General features: G+C 39.6%; 2 protein-coding genes across 8 annotated transcripts in view; one reads left to right on the top strand and one right to left on the bottom strand.

Moving 5' to 3' along the window:
* RARS2 (arginyl-tRNA synthetase 2, mitochondrial) overlaps window positions 1-18713 on the bottom strand; it is a 30452-nt gene extending 11739 nt beyond the window's left edge. Inside the window, exons 1-12 of one of the 2 annotated variants that reach the window (XM_005518188.3) lie at window positions 18569-18713; window positions 17865-17938; window positions 17144-17240; window positions 14282-14365; window positions 12856-12953; window positions 11678-11733; window positions 10047-10130; window positions 6548-6624; window positions 4916-5071; window positions 3335-3441; window positions 2623-2718; window positions 667-727 (exon numbers count right to left, since the gene is read on the bottom strand). In XM_005518188.3, coding sequence (XP_005518245.1) covers window positions 667-727; window positions 2623-2718; window positions 3335-3441; window positions 4916-5071; window positions 6548-6624; window positions 10047-10130; window positions 11678-11733; window positions 12856-12953; window positions 14282-14365; window positions 17144-17240; window positions 17865-17938; window positions 18569-18607 — 1029 coding nt within the window. In that variant the 5' untranslated portion in view covers window positions 18608-18713. Of the gene's footprint in view, window positions 1-666; window positions 728-2622; window positions 2719-3334; window positions 3442-4915; window positions 5072-6547; window positions 6625-10046; window positions 10131-11677; window positions 11734-12855; window positions 12954-14281; window positions 14366-17143; window positions 17241-17864; window positions 17939-18568 lie in introns of those variants that run through there. The other variant, XM_088053780.1, reaches the window with a different exon arrangement.
* A 152-nt stretch (window positions 18714-18865) lies between these two features.
* Window positions 18866-25278, top strand: part of ORC3 (origin recognition complex subunit 3) — a 34577-nt gene continuing 28164 nt past the window's right edge. For 5 of the 6 annotated variants that reach the window (XR_015772144.1, XM_014263312.2, XM_088052720.1 and 2 more), the window contains exons 1-3: window positions 18866-18981; window positions 21413-21467; window positions 23137-23234. Coding sequence is in view for 4 of the 6 variants with exons in the window: in XM_014263312.2 (XP_014118787.1) it covers window positions 18958-18981; window positions 21413-21467; window positions 23137-23234 (177 nt within the window). In the remaining 2 variants the exon portion in view is untranslated. Of the gene's footprint in view, window positions 18982-19253; window positions 19350-21412; window positions 21468-23136; window positions 23235-25278 lie in introns of those variants that run through there. The other variant, XM_088052721.1, reaches the window with a different exon arrangement.

The raw sequence follows: 25278 nt of genomic DNA, 5'->3' as shown, positions 1-25278 counted from the left end.
GATCTGGTATCAGGACTTCAGAGTAGACTTCAATTCATTTTAGACTATTAATTTCTAAATTAACATTTTAAAACCCTTTATAATACTGACAGCTTTTTCTGGCTTGTTTAATTATTAATTACAACATTTATACAGAAAATAAAATGTCAAGTAAGAGTTCCTTTCAAGCTAATTGTAATGAATTTTTATAGTAGAGAAAAACTCCAGAGCTAATTTTCATAAAATCATAGAAAGGCTTGTGTTAGAAGGGACCTTAGATCATCTTGTTCTAACCTCCCTGCTGTGGGAAAGGACATCTTCCATTGTACCAGGTTTCTCAGAGCACCATCCAACCTGGGCTTGAACACTTCCAGAGATGAGGCATCCACAGCTTCTCTGGGCAGCCTGTTCCTGTGCCTCAGCACCTTCACAGTGACAAATATTTTCCTAATATCTAATCTAAACCTACTCTCTTTCAGTTTAAAGGTATTTTTCAACCATTCTGGGCATCATGCACTGAAACTGAACCAAGAAACATTGCCACACAGAGGCACAGCTGCTGGGCAGTAAGGGCATCCATTTTACTGCCAAAAATATTGTGTGTCAAAGTCATATTGCAAGCCAGAGGCCCCGTGGTTACTGCACAGAGTCAGCACAAATGTGTGTGCTGAATCTAGAATTACTTACCACATAAATCATGGTATCCCAGCTGTGCTTATTCATTCTGTCTATAGCAGCTGCAAGATCTCTGAAAGAGATAATGAGAAACTATTCGGACTTTCACTCGAACATACCTCACTACTTGCCTCTTAGAAAAATAATCTGCTTTTTATGGAGGGGAAAGGATTTCCTGGATAGAAGGATCCATGTATGCCTTACATGTAGAAAACGACATGTATACTTTGTTGATGACACGTCTGAAATGTTTTTTTAAACCACTACCTAAGAAAATTACTGAGGAAACAGTTCTTTGGTGCAGAGTAACTCCAGGGCCTGTCTGCCTGCTGGGACCTGAGAGAAACAACCCTTTCCTGGAAAACTAACCCCATGTTCAGCCTTAGCTGAAATGGTAGAAAGCTCATCTACACACACACAAGCACACAGGACTGTCACAGGAGAACCATCAGCCTTGTATTCCAATCTGAAAAAAGCATTTGCAATTGCACAAGACTTGTTATGGGATGCTTAGGGGAGGAACCAAAGATAAGAAAAGAGAAGATGATAACAGGGATGAGTGGCTTGTAAATCCATTGCTGGTTATATGTTTGCCTAGTTCTGTCCTGCACCTCATCAGCACAATCTGTCCTGTCTTCCCATGACTCCATTTCAAACTCTCTCGGGGTAAGGGGGCTCTCTCCTCTGTGTGCACATGTGTTTGGAGGTCAGTAGCTGGAGCTGGGGGCTCATGTAGGCCATGCATTTGTGGTGCCAGAGACAGAGGGGACTGGGCATAAGTGAAATGAAGCAGCTGGAGTTTGACCAAATAACAGCTGGAGTCTGACCATGGGTCACAAGGTGTCTCAGCCAACAGCTGGAGTGAGGGCACACATCCTGGTACGACTGAGAGCAAATATCAAGCTGAATAGCCAAGCAAGTCGGCAAAGTATCCCAGGGAGTCTCCAGTCTGCAGAAATGAGGCACACAGAGGGGTCTGTACTGTTGGCATCAGAGGATCCAGGCCAGCTGCTGGAGAAACCACAGAGACCTCCAGCTACTGAAGGGATATGTACAATACATATGTGTATTACTTAAATTATTAAATAAAACATGTATCACATACATAATACAAGTATCTATGTCACAATATATATCACATACACATATGTATCTATACACATACATACATATAGGTCTGTTTCTTCACAGGAATAGATACCCATCCTAATCACCCAGAGGGAAACAAAATGCCAGCTGTGCTGAGTGGTTTTGGCCCTGTGTGTGGGCCTGTTGAGATCAGGTGCTCATGCTCACTCCTGGCTGACCTGTGGGCATGGAGCTGTGGCACCTTTGTATCTACCTGGCTACAGGACTCAGCAGCTCCCTAATGTACAGGATTGACTGTAGCATCTCTCTAATACCCTTGCCCTGAAAAGCTGTACAGAGTTTACCCTGCAGGCTAGACACTAGATTTATTTACACTCCTGACAAAGAAATTGCTAAGGCTTCCATACTAAAATACCCAAGAGGAGTTTTAGGATACTGATGAGGTGGCAGGAAAACAGCAATAAAATTGATGTTACAGCACTGATGGCCCATTGAATCAATGAAGATATGGCTGAACAAGCTATTTGTTCCTATATCAATACACCATCAATAAACATTTTAAGCAAGCAAAGGTCTTTCTAAAACCTTTATTATTTGGCAACTATTTATTGCATCCAGAGATTCCAGCTTTGTTTCTAAAATTTGTAGCTGGAGAAAGTATTACTATTAATGCAAAAGAAGAGATTTACTAACATTACTTAGGGGGAGGAGAAGTACTTAAAAGCCATTTTCACCCCATCATAGTTACATTGCTAGTTTCACTTAAAACTACCCTAGAAATAAAAAGCTTCAAAATCCATGTGATCAGTTATAAATGTGCTCAAGTTTAAAAGTTCCCTGGCAAAATGACTGGCAATCAGCACAAATGGGCTTACTTGCCTTGTTATATAAAGAGATGTCCCATCACTGCGCATGACAGTGGAAACTGTTGAGAGGTCTTTCTTCTCCGAGAGATCCACAACTCCTGTCCCTTTTCTGTAAGTTGAGGGAAAACACTGATGTCACTGCAAGCTACTACACAGGTAAGTTCAGGCAAGACAGGTCAGAGCCAAAACCAAGGCCTCTTGCCACAACCTCCCCTTCCTCTAGACAGTCTCATTCTTTTTGTTTGAATGACCGTCTCCTTTAAGTCTTTTTGAAGACTGTTCCTGTAAGTTTGCTGTCACCACTGCTGATGTCAGGGAGAAGCCTGCCCACATTCTGGTCCTTTCCATGGCTCCCATCCCAGTTCAGCCAGGCACCTCTTTCATCAAGGCAAGGATCTCATTTAGTTCTGCTTATTAAATGGCACACACAGCTACCAAACTAATCATCAGCCTAAAACACCACTAGGAGTTGAACACTGTCATTGCACCCAATTTGTCAAGGCCAGGCTTCTGTGCTAGTCATAGAAAAGGAAAATGTAAATTTTAGCTGTGACTGCACAAATCCTGGATGGTATTCTACTAGAACAGCTACCAAAACCATGTAACTCCAAAAACATGTAAAACTCTTCCCCTCAGATTATGTACAAAACTCACATATCTTGTTGGAAGTGCAACTGAGATGTTAAAAAAAGTAAATGACACCAATAGATTGAATGAGTTCATACATTGTTTTCTGAAGGAGTCCTTTATCTTCCAGCATCTTCAGAACCTCCTGGGCCTTCTCTTGGTAAAATGATTCTCCAGAATATTCATCAAAATTCACTCCTAGACGCTGAAAAGTTACCAGAACATCAAAGAAGGATAATATCATTAAAATAAAGGCTAACAATTTTTCTTCAAGTTAAGTCAGATGATAGGTTACAGATCAGATACAGTGCAGAGATCAGTGTTATTGCAGGAAACGACACTTCATTGTTAAAAGGAAAGGATGCTTGGATTTTGATTTAACCCATTTCTGCATTACAATGAATCTATCCCTGAGGTGAATATGGTGTTGGATGTAATATTCATGAGAAATCAGGCATCAACTGGTTAGAGCAATTCATACACAAATTCTGAGGCAAGTCTCTTACTTGGTGTGCTGGAGGTGAAACCAGTGGGCTGCAGAGGAACTACCTGGACATGAAACCAGCCCTATTTCAAAAGAATGCTAAGAGGAATTTTAAAAAGTAAAAGCTGCTCACGAACACTGCTGAGCACACAGAAATCAGCATTACCCTGAAGGCTGTGGGTACACTCAGAAGAGACAGGATGACCTTAACTGTCAAACCTGGTCAGTTCATCAGTTCAATACATTTTAGTTTAAATGAAACTAGGAGAGAAAGATCTAGCTGTACCAGTCATCATGTGATCAATGATGGGTGGCCTTCAAGATGCAGCTGCATACACAGCCCAGTACCTAATTACCTTCAGAGGTCAGCTTTCAACAAGAATTATCTCGTGTCTCACTTAGGAGACCTCAACTTAAGAGTACTTTTTTGGCTCCAGTGATATGTTTCAGGGAAGAAGTTAAAGCAGAGACATTTTGAATTATAAACTGTTTCCCAATTTTTTAAGATTAATTTTTCGGTCAGTGGCACGAACATGTCCCATGAACCAGCAGACACTGGCTCCACTCATGAGATCACATGTGCAACACACGGCTGTGTATTAGCTCAACTCCACCAGTAGGGAACTCCTGCTGCTATAATTTCTTACACCAAATTTAATATGCAACATTATAACATTAGATCAGAAATGTGAAAAGAGTTATCTTCTAATAAAATTTATTACATGGAAACTGTTAAATTTGGTGGGTTGTAACTGACTTCAAAGATAAAGCAAAACGAAGTAATATTTAGCAAACACTGATTTGCCTTGCTGCTTAGCACCACAGTTTGAGCTTCAGGACTTTTGAGAAGGCAGAATTAGTCTAAAGGCCAATAACCTGGACACCATTAAATAAAATGTATCTAGCATGTCAGCAACTTAAGTGACAGCCTGCTTGAATGAGAAATCAACTACTGTGCTTTTACCAAGCAGAATGAGGCTTAGCCTGGCATACTGAGAAAGAGCTTCCCCACAACATTCTAAAGTTTATGGGAAAAGCAATGAATTGATAACATTAGAGCAATCTCCGATCCCAAGTGAGTCCACTGCTTGGCAGTCTCCTAGATGAAAAGGTCACTGTCAATTATGTTGATGAAGCAATACAGAAAGAGACCATTTTACCAGCAACACAGAAAAAACACTTGGATGATTTGTACCTTATAAATCCGGATGTATTCCTCAATACTGAGGTCTCTAAATTGCTTCCAAATTGACAACGTCTGCTCATCATGGTCCTCGAGTTTTCTAAAGAAATCCTTAGCCAGCTTTTTTGTGTTTTCATCTTCTGCTGCTTTGTTAATCTGCACATACACCTAAAATATGACACTGAAAATGTTGAAGCAGAATAATCCTCTCCTCCAATGAAAACAGTTCTACAAGAACAATACAAATACATTTAAAGATGACATTCTTAAAGCCAGAAATTTTAAAAGACTTGTTAAAGCAACACATTCCCCATTGAAAGAAACAATGAATAGCCCAAAGCCCAATAGGAAAATGTGCAGTTTATCTTGAAAGAAGACTAATGCCCTAATTCCTTACTGCTGTTGCTATCATCCTCTTCATAACCTTGAAATGACTGCAGCAGCAAAATATGGAAGAACTAATTTATGCATGGAAGGGAACCTATCACAGACTTTTAAACCACAGACATGTCTTCAGAGGACCACAAAATTGACATTTATGGCAACTGCACTGCCTAAAATTGAGATAGCAGTTGAAGCAACAAAATCCTTGATAGACTCAGTATTTTACAACTGTATATTAATAGAAAAGATTGATTTCACACACCAGCAGAAAAAGCACCACTTTGAAACACAACTCAGTTTTTGATACAGCTAGGCATACAGCTGAATAAACACTTAAAAATTTGGAATAACTGAGAAACTAATTTGGTCTCAAACAACTACAGTTTTAGAATCTTTTGCATCTTGACTGAATACTGTTCTCTACACCTAAAGGCAAATTTTTAAGGTCATAAAGCCTACATGCTACTGTAATAGCTGGTATTTTGAAGCTTTAGTGCAAAATTCAAGTATAAAAATTTAAATTCTAAGAGTGGACTTAAATTATAAATAAAAATGAAGTAATACACACTGATGCACAATCCCAAAAATACAACCGCTTCTTGTTTTCTCTTTCAATCAGTCCTAATGCTCTAAAACACCTCAGTATTAAGACTCTATGACCTTAAATCCACAGGGCTTAGGATGAGGGAACAAGCGAGTAAAGTTTATCTGTGTCAAAGAAGATGGCAAGCTCAGAAGGAGCTACTCTGCCATATAAACAATCTAACTAACATGCATTCAGCTGCTGAGTATCCAAGTACTCACAGTTTGTTCCTTTGTCACGAGACAGATTTACACATAACAGCTATCCTGTGTCACTCTGCCTGAACAGCAGCATTAGCCACAGTTCCTGTGTCCAGCTCCGAGGGTGAAGCACAGCTCAGCTTTGTGGTAAGTACACACCTGAGAGTGACACACAAGACCCCTGACAAAGCCCTGTTAACATGTGAGATCTTTCTTTTAGAGGATGAGGGCTTGAACATTAGCCATCCAGGAATATTGCCCACCTTTCCTCCCGGTTACTGGCACTGTGCAGGTAAGCACATAAATCCCTTATGTGTATTGTAGCTATATCACACCCAACATGGCTGTCACACAAAGATCAACAAAAAGGAAATACTGACTCAGATGGTATCAGACATACTTGAATGGAGCAAGCCAACAAACCATAACCTGTTTAATCCTGGAAAGACAAATCTAGTTGGTCTCCTCTGAACTTACCTCAAAAAGGTGCTGCAAAGGACTGGATTTTAGTTTTTCTTTGTTGCCAAAGGATTGGAAACCAACACCCAATAAGCCTTGAATAACAATTACATATAGAGTTAGACAACAGACCAGAGTATATTGATAGGTTGTTTTTGTAAGTCTAGTCTTAACACTGCAACATTTTGAAACAATATAATGGTGTACGCTACAAAAAGAAAATCAAAAGCATAGCCTATTATTCCACTGCATAAACATCACCCCCCAACCCCCCTGAAATACAATAGCTAGAAAATAGTAAGAAATACTGTGTTGATTTCTCAATTCCTCATAAGGAATTTGCATTTCTAGACTTGTATAAAGAATTATCTTTTACACAGAAACAAGATGTAAATACGAAGCCACACAGTGGAAACTGATCAGCAACAGAACATGCTCAAAAGTCCTTGTTTTGCTTCCTCCCTAATTAGTATTATAATTTTAAGGACAATAAGAATTGGGATACAACATAGAGTTCCTCATACCACTCATGCAATGTTTTCAAGAAAAATTTTTGCTGCTTGCTTAAATATGCAGCTTTTTTTGAAACCCAATTTGGTTTCAGGACTTTCCAAAAGAAATGTAAAAGAGAAAGAAATCCAAATCTCAGTCTTTTTGTCTAAATGAAAAGACCCCATTAACTCTTTCAGTAATGCAGCAATATTAACCTGTCAAGACTCTTGGATTATATGAAGCTGACTTTAAGGCCATCTTATTCCTCTGAGCTGACAAGGACCAGGACTGATGTAGGAATAGATATGCAGGTATCCCTTTGGAAAACTCTCTGCAACTAAACAAACAGCACTGTCTCAAGAACTTTCCTCTTAGAAACACTGAGTACAGAAGAAAGCATGGCTGACTTTAAGAAGAACAGGTCAGGTTTTAGGAAACAAAATTAGTCTAATCCTATTGGAAGGGAGTTAAGAACAGCTTGTTCTATGAGCAATTAGAGCTGGGTTTCCTAATGATCTCTCTCAGATATTAGCGTATCTAAACATTCCGCCATTCAGTGCTGACTTCACATCTCCAGCACAACTGTCAGTCTTTATTCAACCCAAACACATCCTTCCATGTATTTTTTGTCTTTCCCATATTATCCCCAGACCTTGTTATCCTCACCAGTTAATGGCAAGATGCAGCACATGTTGGAACTGATTCTGACTTTGGGGTGCTGACTGGTTAGCCAGCAGGCTGAACACAGAAGCTAACTTTTCCTCCCAGAGGTCAATATACTATATTTCTACTTTTATTCAGCTGCCAACTGTCGTAATTCCAAAAGAAATTAACTCTCTTGGAGATATTTTTCTTTGTCAGATCTGGCTAAAGTTGCCCAATGGGTTAAAAATTTATTAGGAGCAGAGTGACAGGGAGACAGATAAACAGATGGTGTGACTGCATTTGCTACCTTAAAAAACCTGCTGCAAAACTGCCTAAATGCTGAGACCTCTCTGCTATCTTTCAGGAAAATATGTTTTCAATTCTCATATTTTAAAGCCTCTGACAATAGCAGTTGTAAAAGCAGATGACAGATCATTAATTACAGCACTGCTTCTGAGAAAGGACCATTACAATAATACTGCTGTGCTGTAACTCTGTATGACTAGCATGACTATTATTTGTTACAATACCTGCCATATATTTGAGCTGAGCCTGCCCAAATAAAAAGGGGAGTAACTACTTTGAAAGAAATAGTTGGAACTGCTAGGTCAAAAGCATGATTCTAAGAATTGAGTGCTGCACAAATGGCACACATGTAAATAATGGGTACTGTGATCTTTATACCTTCAGGAACCTTGATATCGAAAAACAGAAAATTCCTGATATTCAGACTTCAGAGTGCTATTTAGTATCTTCAAAGGCAGACTGAATGAGGTCAGCTGAGAAGCCTTTTATCCAGACAGCATTTCACTGCTTAACTGCCATTGCCACATTTATTATACAATAGGGTAGTGATAAAATTATGTCTAAGGGGCAAACATGAATGGAATATGCAAAGATGAAATTTACTCAATTTTTGGTGAATTCATTCTGTATTCAATTCTTATGAAACCAATAATAAGCGAAGCAAAGCTCTGCTATAAGATACTGTTTCATCAGAAACAGGATCAGGAAAGGCAAGCTGCAGGGGAAATAATTCAATAAAGGAGAGAATGTTTTATTACCGCTCTCACAGTCCTGAGAATATTATACCGCACTGCCTAAAATCCAGGAATTTAATCCAGAAGGACAACAGGTAGAACTGAATGTATTTTAGTTATCTATGCTTACAAATCCGAATATAAAAATGGATTGAAAGTAGGGCATTGACTTTACATTTTTAACCCAATTCTGTTCATAATATTGATTCCTTGATGTTCCCCAAAACAGCAGTACTATTGAAACTGGAGTGGGCAGCATAAGGACTGGAATAATGAAAAGTGATCACTTAACAGACATTGCACTTTGTGTTTGCCATTTAAACATCAATAAATGGACAGCTTCCAGAGCCTATTGTGAAAGAAATTGGGATTTTTTATAGTTTTCAGAGGCGTACCAGCTTTCAAGAATGAGGAAATGGGCATGATTGCCTTTTTTTAAATGCCTAAAAATATGCCCAAACCAGCTTTTTGGTGGAAATTAGAAAAGGAGATGAGACTATAGATCAATTTAAAATGCAAGATTAACAACAGAAGTCAACAAAGTTGTGAACGCTATGGATGGGTCAGCTGCCGTAACAGAAGGATAGCTATAGATTCAGCAATGGGACATAAATGATCTCTGGTGTGGGAATAAATATCAAGCCATGCATCCTCAGGTTGCACTTGAGAGGACTATTCAGTCCTCACTAATCTGATGATTTCAGAAGAGATGGAGGTGCCTATCTGTATGCATACTGGACTGTTAGTCTTCCAGCCCCTATTCACTTGCACATTCTCCATCTACACACCTCTCTTCTGCTACATTTTAAGGGGCAACTGAATATTCTGGGGAAAGTGTAGGGATATCTCTAAAGATATAAACTCTCTGAGCCCCAGTGTGCCAAAATGTGGTTGTTGTGGAAATTAATTATGCTCTATGAATGATGAGAAAAGAAACAACAACAAAAACCCAAAACCAAGCAACCAAAGAAACAAAATCCAAACCCAAAACAAAACATATAACCCCCGAACTACACATTTAGTCTGAGAGAAGAGCTACTGAGAGGGACAGAGAGACAGTTGGATAAATTTGGTCCTGTTATTTCTTGGACATCAGTACAATCATACAGCTGATGGATCATTCTGGATTATCAGTACAGGTCATACTGCTGATGGATCAGTCTGGACTATTTTGTTCAGATTTTTTAAGGAAATTAACTATACATTACCCACATGGAGACATGATATCATTCCTTATGAGCACAGAGTGAATCCAATGGGCCTACAAAAACTGAAGCTGGAAACCTAGACCATACTATACAGTAGAAAAGGACACAGTATAAAAAAATCTTGAAACATACCAAACTGCATGCCCCAGTCACCAAGGTAATTTATTCTTACTACTTCATGTCCCAGCGCAGCTTTGAGATTTGCTATAAAATTCCCTGGTAATGAAACAAAAATGGTATTATTATTCAGTTGTAGGCAGTCTCTCATCCCTATGGAACAGTTTTCTGGTTTTGTATCACCTGTATTCAAAATTAAGCAGAAAAGCAATCAGATGGAATACTCTGCAGGATTTGCTAAAATACCTGACAACTGAAAGCAGCAGTAGCAGTAATAGTAAAAAGTGAGTTCCTTTCTGAGCAGGAAAAGAAAGGCTGTGCATCTGAACAGTGCCACAGAGTGTCTCGCACTACAGAGATAAAAACATACACAGGTGGATGTACATGCACATATTGCAAAGTGTAAGATCATGAAAAACCTTTTAAAGTCATTTTGTATTCTCACACATATGTGGCATTATACATAATTCCATCACAGTCAGGCAACCTCAAAGCAGGTTAGGCAAGCACTCAAAATTCACAAACTGCTGTTAAGTGTGATGCTAAAGAGAGAACATCGAGTCCTGAATCTCTCTAGACTGTTGGAGCAGTTCTGAGCTCTGCATTTAACAGAGCATGCTCCAAACTTGTTGTATCCTATAAGGACATATATATAAGTTCCAGCTGCTCTTACAACAAAAACCCTTTTTCTCTCTCCTGAGCTTAGTCATAGCCTTAGAATTACAAAGAAGAAATAATCACATCCCTTCCTCTCTTTTCCTTTGCTTCAAGGGTACCTTTTAATTACAATACTGTTGTAAAGGATGCAGAAAACTGATACTGTATTGTTATAACACCACATTCTAGCTTGCTGAATTACTTTCAATTCCATTCTCTGTAGTGAATTAATTGTCTTACTCTGGGACAAACATTGATCTACAGAACTATTTCTGAAAGTAGCTTTTTTCTGTAACAAAGGATCCAGAAATGGAACATAAAAAAAACCCAAATACATAATTTCACTCAACTATCTGTCCATGGAAGAGGCAATTAATTTATGTAATTAATAACTATACATGATGAATTAAGTATAATTAAAAACTAATACATTATTAGATGCACAGATTTTGTAGGATCTTCTGCTACAACCTCCTAGTTTCTATTGTGAGATCAGGAAACGAAGGACAAATACAGTTTTCCATATATCAGTAGAGCACTGCACAAGAAATTTATTAATTATTCTATTAGAAATTACAGCAACTGTCTCGGTAATACTGGCATAAAGTAATTAGCATATAAAAGCAAGCTTTTTGCAGGGCAGCCACCAAGACATTATGATCTGAACTGCTCTGCAGTCCCATGCAAATTGAGAATTAACATTCAAAGGACTCTCTTAACACCTCAATGAAAACTGCCTTGGGTGTCTTTGAAGACCAATTTTAAGCTACTTCATTTAATATCCACAGTCATAAAACTATATTATGTGTGACTTAATAAATCTGCCAGCAACACACCACATTCTTTTCTTCACTGCATAATGAGCAGAAAGGTTTTAATCAGCAAGCTGAGCCTGACACAAGCCACTCACACCCAAGGAGTGAGACCCCTGTCAAGTGAGGCAGGCAGAGAAAGCAGCCCTCCCAGGAGGCAGTGAAATGCACACTCACCTACTATGGTGGAACGCAGGTGTCCTATGTGAAACTTTTTGGCAATATTAGGGGAGCTGTAACAGATTTTTACAAATAACATTTGCTCAGTGGACAAAACTGCCAGATCACCAAGTTAAAAGAATTCAACACATGCATCTAGAAGAGCTGAAATAAAAGCTCAATCCTCAATTTTCCTGTAAGATTCCCTGATTAGCCTCTGTCCTAGACAGCAAGTGTTCTTATCCAACCAGGTTTCCCTCCAGTATTAGTTAACAGACAGTGCTGTGGTTAAACCACCCCATCAACCAACCCAACAAAAGCAAAAAAATCTAATCAAAGCCCAGCTGTGTTAGCAACAAAGAATCAAAAATATCTTCTCACTTTTCTACACATTTTGGACATATGGATCATTCTCCTCATGTCTTTTTCAGAGATAAACCAGGATGAGAGATTTTGTGTAATCAAAATGACATCTTTCCAGCAATGCCCACCCCTCACAAAGAAAAACAACAAAACCCCAACTCTTTACACAACTGTTTGCCCAGATTAATATATATATATATATATATATATGTATATATATATATAAAGTTCAGCTATGAAAATTCAACCTCCAAATTAAAGCCAAGTTCTTACTTTTCAAGACTAGAAGCCTGCAGAGGGAATATTACTCAACAAAAATATTTATGCATAAAAAATTTGACTCAGACACTTTTCATACCATGAGTAGGTGACAGTCAACAAAATTGCAGTGGAAAAAAACTTTTGGGGACAGCAATCAATGACTGCTTTCTTCAGACAAATGACTGCTTTCTTTAACAAGTCAGGGAAGAAGGTAAAAAACCTGATTAAAGCCTGGAAATTCAGGCTTTACTTCTTCATAACAAAATAAAAAGAAGCTTTCTTAAGAACTGAATGCTGTTAGGTGTTAAATGAGAATATTCTCAATGGAGGGCTGTGTAAGGCATGAACTCCTTAAATACCCAAAATACATTCTGGGAAAAAAGCCTCAAATCCCTGAATATAATTTATATTCTATGTGGTGAATATATCTGAATGTCAAATACCGCTAAATATAATACTAGTTAATATGGTTTAACATCACAGGCGTCATTCTTTACAGCAATGACTATCAACCAGAAAATATCAATCAGCAGACAAGGCAATTGTCTCAAAGACCCTTCAGGTGTGCTTACCTGAACTCAATCACCGCCTTTTGTCTGGGAACTGTAGAGAAAAGTTCACTTTTTATTCCATACTCTGAGCCATCATTCCACACCTGCTGCAGCACAGTCTAAGGTACAATTTTTAAAACAACAACAACAAAAAAAAAATCAAATCCACACAAGGAAGTTTCACCAACAGAAAGCATCGCCAGGAAAACTGTTTACCAGCCACAAATCAGACTGATCCCACATCCTTTATTCACATTAGTAATTAGATGTCTGGTTTTCCAAGCAAACAAGGTCTCATACACAGACAAAAATGCCACTAACTTTTGAAAGCTGTATTTGATCAAATAAAAAATTTTAGAGGAATCGTATGCAGAGTTTTGGTGAAAATTAAGGCTGAATTTTGTGAAAAACTTCTACTTTTTTAGTGCCAAAGAAAGCCAACTCTTCAATCCTAATGTGTCCAAACAACTCTTCTTTCTCTCTTCCACCTGCAAGTTTGTAAGGGCAGTATGAATGATCTGTACTAAAATATGTCAGCTTTGAAAGTCTGGAGATTGTAAAATGCCTTAAAATATTCATCAGGACAGTTTGTATGAGTATTATCAGTGATGTGCTCATAGCACCAAGTCAGTCCCTCCATGAACTGAAACGTATAAGGTCACACAGGCCAATGCACTACAGACTTAACCTGTGAAGCTGTATGAACTGAACAAGCTTCCTGAAGATAACAGAAGCCATTAACAGAGTGAAACAAAGTGGAAATCTCACTTCATTCAGTGGAAATTTTTCTTATTTTTCCCACTCAAAAAACATCACTTTAACATTTTTCTGCAACAGCTATTGATTTTTTTTAAAAAAAGGAACAGCATCTGTAAAAATGCTTTAATTCTGTTCTTATTATGACACCTCAGAAGGCAAGCTAGACACATACACAAAATTTACTAATACACCTATTCTTTAGTAGCCACTGGCTTGGTTACAAGGTATATGTACACTTCAGTCAGGATTATTGAAGAATACATCCTCTCTTTTGGATTTTTTTTTCCCCTGGATTTTTTTTCCAGCAAAGTGTGTAATGAAAGATCTGCTATCAAATACTTCTATGCCAGGTAAAACCAAGAGTATTTACAAGATCAAAACTTTTGAGTTGTACACTGTCAAAACTCAAACTAGATGTAAAAAAGCCTGCATTTTAAAGCAGAGAGAGGGAAAGAGTTATGATTATTAGTGAACAGTAGATGCACTGTTTCCCCACAAGAGGAAGCTTTCTTGAGCCTCATTTCAAATTCTAGGCCTACATAACAAATCAGCAACAGGGATCCTCAGGGAAAACTTGTGAAAGACAGTTTCACATAGAAAGTACCTTCCTAAGACAATAGTAGGTAATCCATAGTTTAATATTGAGAAAACATTTTTTACCTTAAAGCACATGAAAGACACTACTCACCTTTGCTAATAATTCCCTGTTTATTGTAAAATTCACTGTTCCTGGACCAGCGCTGATTTCGCTCACTACTGAATCACATTTTAGCTAAGAGAATAAAATAAAACAGAAACTTTAAATGAAAATAGATGAACTGGAAAACTGTAATTCAATCCACTGTGAATATTAATTAAATCCACTATAAATATTAAATGTTATTTGTTTGAAGCAATCATAAATGGATCATTTCACCAATGCTGTTGGAAAAGGGACAATTTTATTATTTCCCATTCATGCTTAATAAGCTCTGAATATAACTCAGCTTGAAATGCCACAAATATGTTCCACTTCAGACCCTGCATGTGCACAGTCTGTTTTCTTTTGACTGGGAGTAGTAGTTGAACTCTTTGTACAGACAAAAGCTGAGATACTTTTGACAACTTACACAGTAGCTGCCAGAACTTAACAACAACAAAAAAAAAAATTAGTGACAACATTCTGCAGTACCCAGTGTCACAAAATAAAGTTATGAAAGGCCAATTTATTAAAAATTTCATTTACAATTTCCATAAGGCACATATCTTGAAAAATCTGAACCCACAAGGCATATTTGGCCAACCAACACCTAATGTCAACACAAATTTGGGTCTCTTCACAGCCCAAAGAGCTTCTTACTAAACCAGCTGTCCTTCATAGTCAATAAGTTACCTTAAAAAAAGGGAAAAAAGAGGGATGGAAAGCATATAAAAATATGACACAATCACCTTCTCACTCAGTATCTATGAGAGAGGCAAACTATACATTCCTCCTGAAGCTCATCACCATGAAGAGGAAGTTGTACTCCCATATTAGATCTCCAGCTTAAGACACTGATCTAATCAGGAGAAATTGTAGCTAGCTTTGAAATGTTTTTATTTTCACAAGCTCTGCTAACAACAAATTCTAATGTTAACTCACAAGCTATGTGAAAAAAACATTTATTGTCTTGACACTGAATTTTCCACCTTACTATTTTACAAATGGTCCTTTCTGTTTATGGGGCAGAGAGAAAACAGGAACACCCACTGGATCTTCTCCACAACATTTGTTCTGATAAATTTTTTCTACATAATCTGCCATTTGTCACATCAGTAGTTTTTATCTCTCTTTAATAAGAGTGCTCATTTGTCCTCTCCACAGCTTTAACAACCTCTTCTCCAAGTGCCCTGTGGTCCTTTAGTACCCAGATGTCCCTGTGCCCAAGGCTTGCACTAGGATGCCACTGCGCAGTACAGAAGCATTAAAACATCCAACACAACATCCCCTCCACAAAGAACTAACAGTACAAAAAGGAAACAAGAATCAGCCAGCCAAATGAAATCAAAAGCCCATGCAAACAAGACCCCCTGATCTTTCTGTACACACCATTTTCAGTACTTCAGAATACTGAAGTACTTTGCTTCATTTATTGTCTCACTGCCCAGCTATTTAGGCTATTTTAGTCAACTGGAAAAACTTCCATCTCCTTTTGCCTAACCTAAATACCTGTATTTCAAATATTGTGGCCCATTTCCTCAGAAGTGACTTTGAGCATTCTGTTGAACCTTGAGGCACTCCATCAACTGTTTATCATGACAAAAACCAGTAACTGCCTGCATTTTTCTCTCTGCTACTTTTTGACACATAGTTATATTTTGGTAGTTTATACACTGCTTACCTTATTTGGAAATGATATGACCAGTCTAAACAAGTAAAATGCATCTCATTTATTCATCACCCAACAAAAAGCATTCCTTAGAGATTATAGATTTTTATTTTCCTTTGTCTAGCTGGCACGATCTATTTAGTTTGGGGGCTTATATTGATGGTCTATTCTTCTTTGTTAAAATTGCTCCTCCATGAAAAGCTGTAGGGCCAAATGTTTCAGGATTATTTACTGAGCCACAAACAATAAAGAAGGGAAGAAACTCGCAGCTTCCTAAACAGTGGGAATAGCCGATGGTTTTAAAATTACACACAAGGAGAAAAATAAAACTTGTTACTGTGATGATACAGTCATTGAAACAGATTGAAAGGGAGGCTGTCTAATCCTCCCTCATTGAATTTCAAAACTCCTCAGCAACCTCATCAAAACCACCTCCACCTATGGAGGATATGGGAACAGATAACTTTCTGAGGTCCTTTCCAACCTGAATTATTTCGTGTTTCTAGATCATCTTCCAGTTGTTTCAGAACTTTTGGTTGTATATATATTGGTTGCATCATCAGTTCCCCTTCCACCCAAGTCAGAATATTTATCTTGTTAGAACAGGTCCAAGACATGGATAACTTCAACATCTCAGCAATGAAGAATGACATGAGAAACAGTTTAGCTCCTCAGTAGTATTACAACTGGTTTTATTTGTCCTTTTTTTCAGTATTAACACCCAGCTACTGCCATTTCCCAAATGGCACACCTGAAAAAACTGCTGTTCCAAGAAAACTCTATTTCAGGCAGATAAGGATTTGAAAGTTAGGCCTGTTTGTCCCACAGGCCAACTTCATCCATTGCCTTTCCAGAGCTGGGTTTTGCAGTCTTTGGTTTTCTGAGCTACCACACATTCAATTTCTTCCTCAAGTGCTGGGCAACAGCACAGACCATGGCACACCCTTTAAGATACCCACCTAACTTCACCAGCACTATTTAATAGAAACTGTTTGAAAACAACAATTTCACAAGAACCTTAACCAAAGCTACTTCTCCAACTCCCTATGAAGATGCTGTGTACAATTACAGTAAGTACAGTCATCAAACTACTTTGACCCAAACAGATGCTTGGAGAAAGGATTCTTTTCTTATCCATCCCCTTACACATCTAGTCTGTAAGTTCATTACTACATCAATATATGAGGAGTTCATTAACATACCCTTTCAGCAAGCTGCTGAGCTTGAAGATGTTCTAAGCAATCACTAGAACTGTTTTCTATTACAGAAGCAATGGAGAGCTGGAAATCAGCCACATGCCTGAAAAAAAACACAAACCAACAACATATGAAAATGAGGGAAAAAAAAAACCTGCTGAAATGCTGGGGAGATTTGGCAGATCCAAGCTGACTCTGCATATGACAAGTGTAATTGCCAAGCATAACCCAGTCACAAATACCTGAAGATTCACTATATTTAGAAAGCTGGACTAGAAGGCCAAATATCACCTTTGCTCTAATACAATCAGAAAGTAGTTATGGTGAGAACACCATCACATAATAAATAAAAACTATGCTCATGAATAAATAAAATTTACTTGCTAACATTATTGCAACTCTTGAGCAGGACACAGAAAAAAAATCCTCCATAACTTTACATTGGCTCTAAGCAGTTTCACATTCAGATCACCAGTGTTGAAGCATTTGCCATCCATGCACTGCCAAAAATTTGTACAGGCTTGTAAGCAATTATATTTACTTTAAGCTTTCTTGCAAAAATACAGGGATTTAATTGGATTGAACTATCTTATAATTACATTGGTATAAAAGGCTTGGGATTTTTGTCTGTATTTTTTCCCTGAAGTCTTGTCAAGCTTTTACAATAACAGGCATGCCATAAAATAATAAAACACACCAACATTGAAGATAAAATGTAAACAACTACCGTTTTTTGGAGACAGGAACTGCAGATATGGACTTTATTAAATTCTCTGGTGGCAGATCCAAAACTTTTGAAAGCTAAATTGAAAATAAAGAAAAAATTGACTTAAGCTGAAAGAAAAAGATCCAAGGAAAAATACTGCTCCCTGTTTAAATACCCACGGGGGATGCACCTTTTATATCTGAAATCTAATTTCAACCCAGGTAAAAAAAAGCAAGGACTTGATAACTATTATGAACAATACAAAAAAATACAAACTTAAGAGATGTTAAAGGACCCTTAGAAAAAGGCAAGACAAAACACCACAGAGAGTTGATTTTTTTTTAATTTTCTCTCGAAGAATCCCATCGAAACCATTATGGACTTAAGCAGTCATGGAAAGAGAGAATTGTTTGGATTAGTAGGGACCTTAAAGACCACCAAGTTCCAACCCCTGCCATGTGCAGGGACACCTTCCACAGCAGCCCGGGCTGGTCAGAGCCCCATCTACCCTGGGACACTTCCAGGGATGGGACAATGACTATACCCGCTCACTCCAGCTCAAACCCAGCGGGAAACCCCAAAGCTCGCCCCGGGCAGGGGCGGGGCGGGTCGCGCCCACTGTGAGCCGCCCGGGCAGGGGGAACCCGTTGTGAGGGCACGGAAGGGACATCTGGTTCAGGGGGCACTCCCGCTCCGCGCCAGCCGCGGGAAGAAGCGGTGTGTACCTGGGAAGCAATGCTCCTCCGGAAGGAACCTGCTGCCATGGCCGCACCGCTCGACGGAAGCTCCACGGCCCACCCTTATTCTCCACGGCCGACCCTTATTCCCCCCGCCCCGCTCCTTTCCGCCCGCCCAGGGGCGGGCAGGGCCGTACCATTCTCAGGTTACTGGGGGAGGAGGAGAACAGCGGTTGCGCTGGGGGTGGAGGAATCGCGCGGCGCAGCGCAAAGGGGGCTGTACCACTGCTCAGGGAAAAGTGGGGGGAGCAGAGGCGCGGGGACGCGCAAGGCTGTGGGCGGTGCGTCGGAGGCGCGCGTGCGCGGGAATTCCTCCTCCTCTTTCTCCTCCCCCTCCTCTTCCTCTCCCTCTCCGGTAGCGGCGGGCGAGGGGCGACATGAGCACGTGTTCCGTATCCAAGGTGAGGAGCGGGGAGAGAGCGGGGGGTGCTCCCCAGGGAGCAGCGAGGCCTGTGCGGGAGCTGGATCCGCGGCATCATCCGCCGCGTCCTGCGCCTGCTCCTCTTCCCGCCTGCTCCTCTTCCCGCCTGCTCCAGGCGCTGCTTTTCCCGCCTCCCTGGTGCCCAGGCTCCCTGTTCCGCTGCCCCCCCCTTCCCAAAGCCTTGCTGTCTCTCCATCCGTACCCGGCCTCGCTTTGCCCGAGGCGCTGTTTGTCTTTACCGCAGTCCCCCAGAATCAAGGAGTATCCTGGGTTGGAAGGGACCTCCAAGGACCATCGATTCCAGCCCTTATCCCTGCACAGGGCAGTCCTAGAGTCACACCTTGAGTGGTGAGTGACCCCGCAGTGTTACCTGCCCGCTGCCTTCCTGGCACAATAAAACCCCTTCCCACTTGGAGTAAATGTCACCCAGAACAGAGCCAGGAGTGTTGTGGCTGAAGGTTTTGTCACTTCCAGGTGAAGTCTGGTGGCATTGCTTGCTGCCACACTCATTGCTTCACCCATCCACCCCCGCCGCCCCAAAACAAGTTCAACAAAGAAATAGAACTAAAAGTGCTGTCCCCCACACGTAATGTTAAGTATCTGTTATTGCCTTGATATTTCCGAATTGAAAGCTTTTATGTGAGCTGTGTTCAGAGCAGGAGGGATAGTGCATTCATCAGAGTGTCAATGAATTGCAAGACTTCAAATGTTGATTTGAAACATTTATTTCATCTCTTGCTTGATCATGCAGTGAGCAACAGTAATGCTTCACAGCTTGTGTTTTATCATCTCAGGAAGAGTCCTGCCCCTTCCATTGCTTTTCACTGAGTTGTGATATGCAGCTGCATCCTTTGGTGCAGAAGGCACTGTGCAGGTTATTACTTCCAGAAGTAAAGTGCTTCCAAACGAACTTAAAACTTAATCTGAAACAGCTGGATTTCACTTTTGACAATGGCTGTTGCCTGATAGTTTGGCAGTGAATCATGTCACCTCACCTCACCTCCCACATTTTACATATAATACGTCTTTGCTGTTTTATATTCTAGTATCACCCACATTCAGTGGTGTGGAAAAGCCAGTGCTTGCAAAGCATTCAGCAGTGTTTATGTTTGTTTTGATGAAGCATCCATTCTTCTTTTGTGTATATGATTTATACTCACTGTGGCCAATTCCCTTTCTGCATGCAGCAGTACAAATAAATCTGTAGGACACCTTTTTGCTGTGGTTGTTCCAGAGTGTTTGGCACTTGTAGAATAACCACTGCTTTTGTCCAGCTGTTTATAAATGGTATTTAATATACGTGGTAAAATGGAATGTGTCTGAAGGCATTTCCAGTTCATGAGGCTGTTTTTCAGAGAGGGTCAATATAAATGTTGGTGTTTTACTGCAATTTCTTACTTGTGCAAGAAAGGAAATAACATGTCTGAAGTCACTCAACAGACTGGTGACTGTGAGCAAAATTTAACATACCTCTGGTGTTTGATTTTTTGTTACATTGTTCTTACTCTGGTGGCTGAGCTATCCTAGGTTGAGTTCAATAATCCTTGTGTAAGCATTCTCCACTGACAAATGTGGGATTCAGTCTGTTTATTACCAGCACTTAGGTGTTTCCTTCCCCCTTGCTGCAGCACAAGAACCTCACAGTGAGAGTTGGGCAGTGCATGTGATTTCTGATATATAGGAAATCTTCATAACTCTTCAGAAGAGATGAGCTTCTGTAGAGAGGATGGGGGAAGAAATTTCAGATTTTGTAGAAGAAAATGAAAAAAATCTTCAAGAGCTCAAAGCTCTTGCATGATGAAATAGGTCTAACTGGGATATGTCTTGTCTCTACAGGAATTCCTTCAAACAGAGGGTTTTATATGAACCTTTTTCCAAGCATTTGTCATTCTGCTTCTAACCATCTACTTTTTTTTTTGAGTTGGGATGCAATTCACTGTGGCTTGGGCATGTAATTTTCTTTTATAAGTGACTTAATAACGCTTGTTGCGTTACTTTGGATTGTGTTTTCCATTCATCTTAGCCTCTTGCGTTTTGCTTTGTTTCTAACTGAAACTGTACTGAGAAAACTGTGGGTCCCCAGGGAATAATTTCCTTTTAATTCTAAACCTGTTGGAGGTTTTGAGGCATTTAAAGAATCTGCCCAGTTGATGGTTGAATCAAAATGTAGTGGAAGATGAAAAAATTCCTAACAAATGCACTGGGTTACTGCCTCCACTAGTGTTCCAGCTTGAAACAGAAATATAAAGGGGCAGTATGTAACTTGATATTCTTAAGAGACTGGCGATTTAGTGCAAATTACTGGTTTAATGGAGCACTGAAATAAAACGACAATAAAGTGGCCTCTGGAGCCAGTCAGATTGATGTTTGTATTGAAATCTGTTTGGGTTTTTTTTGCTGTTTCTCTCTAGGGCTGCTTTGTTTTTAAACCAAGTACCAAGAAGAGAAGATTGTCTGAGAAAACAGGTTAGTGCACTTTCATTTATGTTTCTGTTTTTGAGAAGGGTTAATCCTGAAAGGTTCATTGCATCTGATTGCGTTCATATCATGAGTTCTGTCCTAGCTCTGTGAGGTTTTCTTACTCCTTGATTGCTGAAAACTCTTTTCTTTGGTGGAGTGTAAGCAAATTATTGTCTAGAGTAAATGCTGGGCTTTTTTCATCTCCAGCAATCAAGACTGTGTAGCCATCTTTGTATTTTTTTTACAACAGAGCTCCTCACCATGCTTACCATAAGGCTTTTACTAACAGGCAAGCAATTCACCTGAAGGTCTGAATGAGCCGTTTTCAAGCTGTGGGAGTCAGAAATTATATCCCATCCATAAATCTTATATTCTGGGTATTTTCTCTAAGTTTCTTGTGGAAAAAAAGGAAGAAAAGCCATTTGTGGCTTCTGTCCACTAGTGTTTGCTGTGTACATTTTTCTCTAGATGTGTATGTAGGTCTGTTTTCATTTGAGGACTGACTCTTCTTGGAACCAGAAATAAGGCATCTTAAATAATTGCTATTTGAGACTCAGCTGGGAAACGTACTGTTTTTATTCACAGGTTAAACTACTTTTATCATCATTAGAACTGCCAGAAGGTGTGACAATATGAAAAAGATGGAGAGGAAAGTAATGAGCCCAGATTTTTGTATCATTGCAAGTTATTTGCAATGTTTGGGTTAAGGTCTGTGCACTTAGACTGCATTGAAATTTTACCCCTTACTGGATATTATGTTTTTGTTTATGAGAGATAAGAAATGCTTGGGTAAACTATTAAGCATATTGTTCTGGTTAGCAAATGCTTTGAGGTGGAAAAATAAATTAGCCCTAAAAGAGAGAGGTGGTTTGGGTTTTCACAGCAGTTGGTTAGAGTAGTGTTCTAAAATGTGTACTTGGATGTGCATCTGCCCAGTCTGGAAGCCCAGTTCTGTCCAAAGTGAAGTTTTAATTGTGAAACTCCTCTGCATCGATAGTTGATAATACTGTCACGGCCCACAAAAGGCCTTTTGATTTGCACCTCTAGTTTAAGTTTTGGCAATGAAAAAAGGATATTTTGCCTTGGTGTATTACCAGATAATGTGGTGGCTGTGTTTTCTTCAACCAAAAGCCTAGAATCTGTATGATCAGATTTTTTTTTGTGTGATTTTTTTTTAGAGATACAAATGAGGTAATAGGGGAGACAATGAAAATGGAGAGATCTCTCATTTGTTATTTACAGACCTGTTTTGGGTGAGTTTAGTGCTTTAGGAGATTATGCTCATCTAGATTATGCTCTTTTCTAGAGTTCAAGCCACTGCTGTTGCTCCACTGAATGGCAACCAAGTGGACCCACTTTTCTGAAGCAAGGGAACGATGATGATGATTGTTTTACTTTAATAATAAAGGCTGTTTGCTCTGATTTAGTCTTTAGCTTATCTGAGACTTGACATAGAAGCCTCTTCTTTACCTTTTGCCCACATACTTCGGTAATAGATTCTGCTTGTTCCGTTGCTTATTCTACCAAATAGCAGCAATTAATTAATTGCTTAAGAGAAAAGTCATCTCCCTGAAATATATATGTACAGTTGGGTGCTTTGTTTTATTCTCAGGAAAAAAAAATGTTTTGTTTTCATGGGCTTATTTGTGCTGTCCTTTGCTTTTGGTGTTTCCAGATCATTATTTCAGAAGCACAAGCAATGATTCAGAGGATACTGTGCTACGGTTTGTCACTTGTCAGTCTTTATGGAGCCAGATCAAATCCGAAACAGAGGTGAGTCATGTGCGTCACGCTAAAGTGGTGTTTTGCATTTTCAACAATGGTGCTTGCTTCTTTGTTTCTGGAGATCTTTTTGACATGCTTAAAAGTGCATGGCAGTTAGTTAAAGCGATAGGAGGGCCAGAAATATTGACTGTCCAGGATATAATAGTAATAATAAATGCATCAGGTACTTACATGTGTGTACTTACACATGTAACCACAGAACGGTGCTCTTTTGCTGCTTCAAGCTGCTGGTTCTAAGCTACTCTTCCTACTTATTGTCTTCTTTATTAACTCCTTTATTAACAGCATACTGCTGTTTCAGTTCAGTTAATGCTTGCCAGCCCTCTGAGGATTTTAGGCTGGTCTTGAACTCAGTGTTCCAGAATTCAAACACAGCAGCCCAGGATTCATAGTGGATTTATGTGAACACAGCTTCATGGATGTCAGATACGGAATGACACCGCTGCCAAATATGGCCTATTGAATTGGTATGGATGGTGTGAATGGGGTCAGAGTTAATCTCCTACTGAACTGTGGCCTCCTGTCTGTTGTGTGTTACATGGCATTCTGTTGTTGTGTCCCTGTAGCCAGCTGGTTTACATTATACTATGAATAATTGCTTCCATACAGCAGATGTTTCCTTTCCTCCTCTATTCAGTGTCATGGATTCTGGGCAAGTATTCCATAGTCCCTTGCTTGCTCTTGGGCTCTGTAGACATTAAGAGATTTTTTTTTTCCCCAAAGCTTTTTTTTGGATTTGCAGTAGAGGCCAGATGGATGTAACTTAAAATCTGGACCCTTGGGCTAAGTTCATAAATTCCTCTAATTCTGTTCCTACCCTTGTTTTCTTTGAGGCTGTTAGGAGTTTTCCAGATACTTCTGGTCTTACTCCTCCTGATGAAAGACAGTTCCTCCTATACTGACATTGATATGAGCATTTCCTTAGAATTTGAATTGTCCAAGGGCAGACTACTTGCAGTTATTTCTGCTGCTACACAGAGAATTTTCTTCATATTGCTTCTGGTGTATCTATGATACCTTTCCTACTGAGTTTTGAATCAAAATCCTTTTATCCTACTGTTGGCAAACATGGAGCTGATGATTGTTCTTACACATAAAATAGTGTGATAATTTAGGTTGGTAGGGGCCTTAGAAAGTTTCTAGTCAGAACTCCTCAAAGCAGCATCATCTGCGAGGTCAGACCAGGTAGGTGAGGGCTTTAGCTAGTCGGGATTTCATTTCTTGCGTGTTTTCAAACCCTAGTGTAGCAAAACTGATCCCTGGCAGAGTATGTGAGAAGCATGTGGCTTGCTGATCTGGGCTTTTGTTTTAGGGGTTCTGGTAGTGTGCTTAGGGAGGACATTAGCAGGACATTCTCGAAAAGTTTTGCCAGGGCACTGCTGCCTGGTGATTTGTTGGCAGGCCTTGTGCTTGTGCTGGTATTTTCCTGGTTCTCTACTGTCTGCCTGAAGTGTTCAGAATAGGATTTGCCCTCCAAGGCACTTTGTTGTAGAGCACTCCTGGCCTTTGTATGTCCATCATAAACTATGCTGTGGTTGTGGCACCATCTGTCATCTGGTAATGACATCCTTTCATGCTTCTCACATCTGGGAAGCTGACAAAAGTGTGGCAGGAACTGCCCTTTGTTTTTGGAGGATGAATTTTGGACTTTTTTTTGTTTCAGTATTGGAGTATATCCCAGTTTTGACCCCTGCTGTCAGAAGTGGCATTGCAAATGTTCTTAGGATAAATCTCATCAAGGACTTACAGAAACATTGTTCCCCTTTGAGGCGAGAATTTGTTCTATCAGGATCTGGGCTAGAAACAAAAAGGCAAAGTGCAGGGCTAAAATACAGTAATTTTTGCTCTAATATGAAGATAATGGTTCTCAGACCACATAACACATAAACCTGGTGTTGTGGCAGTAATTGAGCTTCGAGTTCATGTGACTTTTCCAGAGTGCGAGTGCCATGTAACTAAGTGCCTCGGTTACTTGAGATGCAGAGCAGCCTGGTGAACTTTCTGGAACATTACCAAAACAATGCTAGTAACA

The sequence above is a fragment of the Pseudopodoces humilis genome, chromosome 3 (genome assembly GCF_049639895.1).
Source record: "Pseudopodoces humilis isolate 2021_Gansu_Grassland_sample_001 chromosome 3, ASM4963989v1, whole genome shotgun sequence".
NCBI lineage: Eukaryota > Metazoa > Chordata > Aves > Passeriformes > Paridae > Pseudopodoces > Pseudopodoces humilis.
The sequence above is the reverse complement of the archived record's forward strand: the minus strand, read 5'-3'. Positions and strand labels throughout refer to the sequence as shown.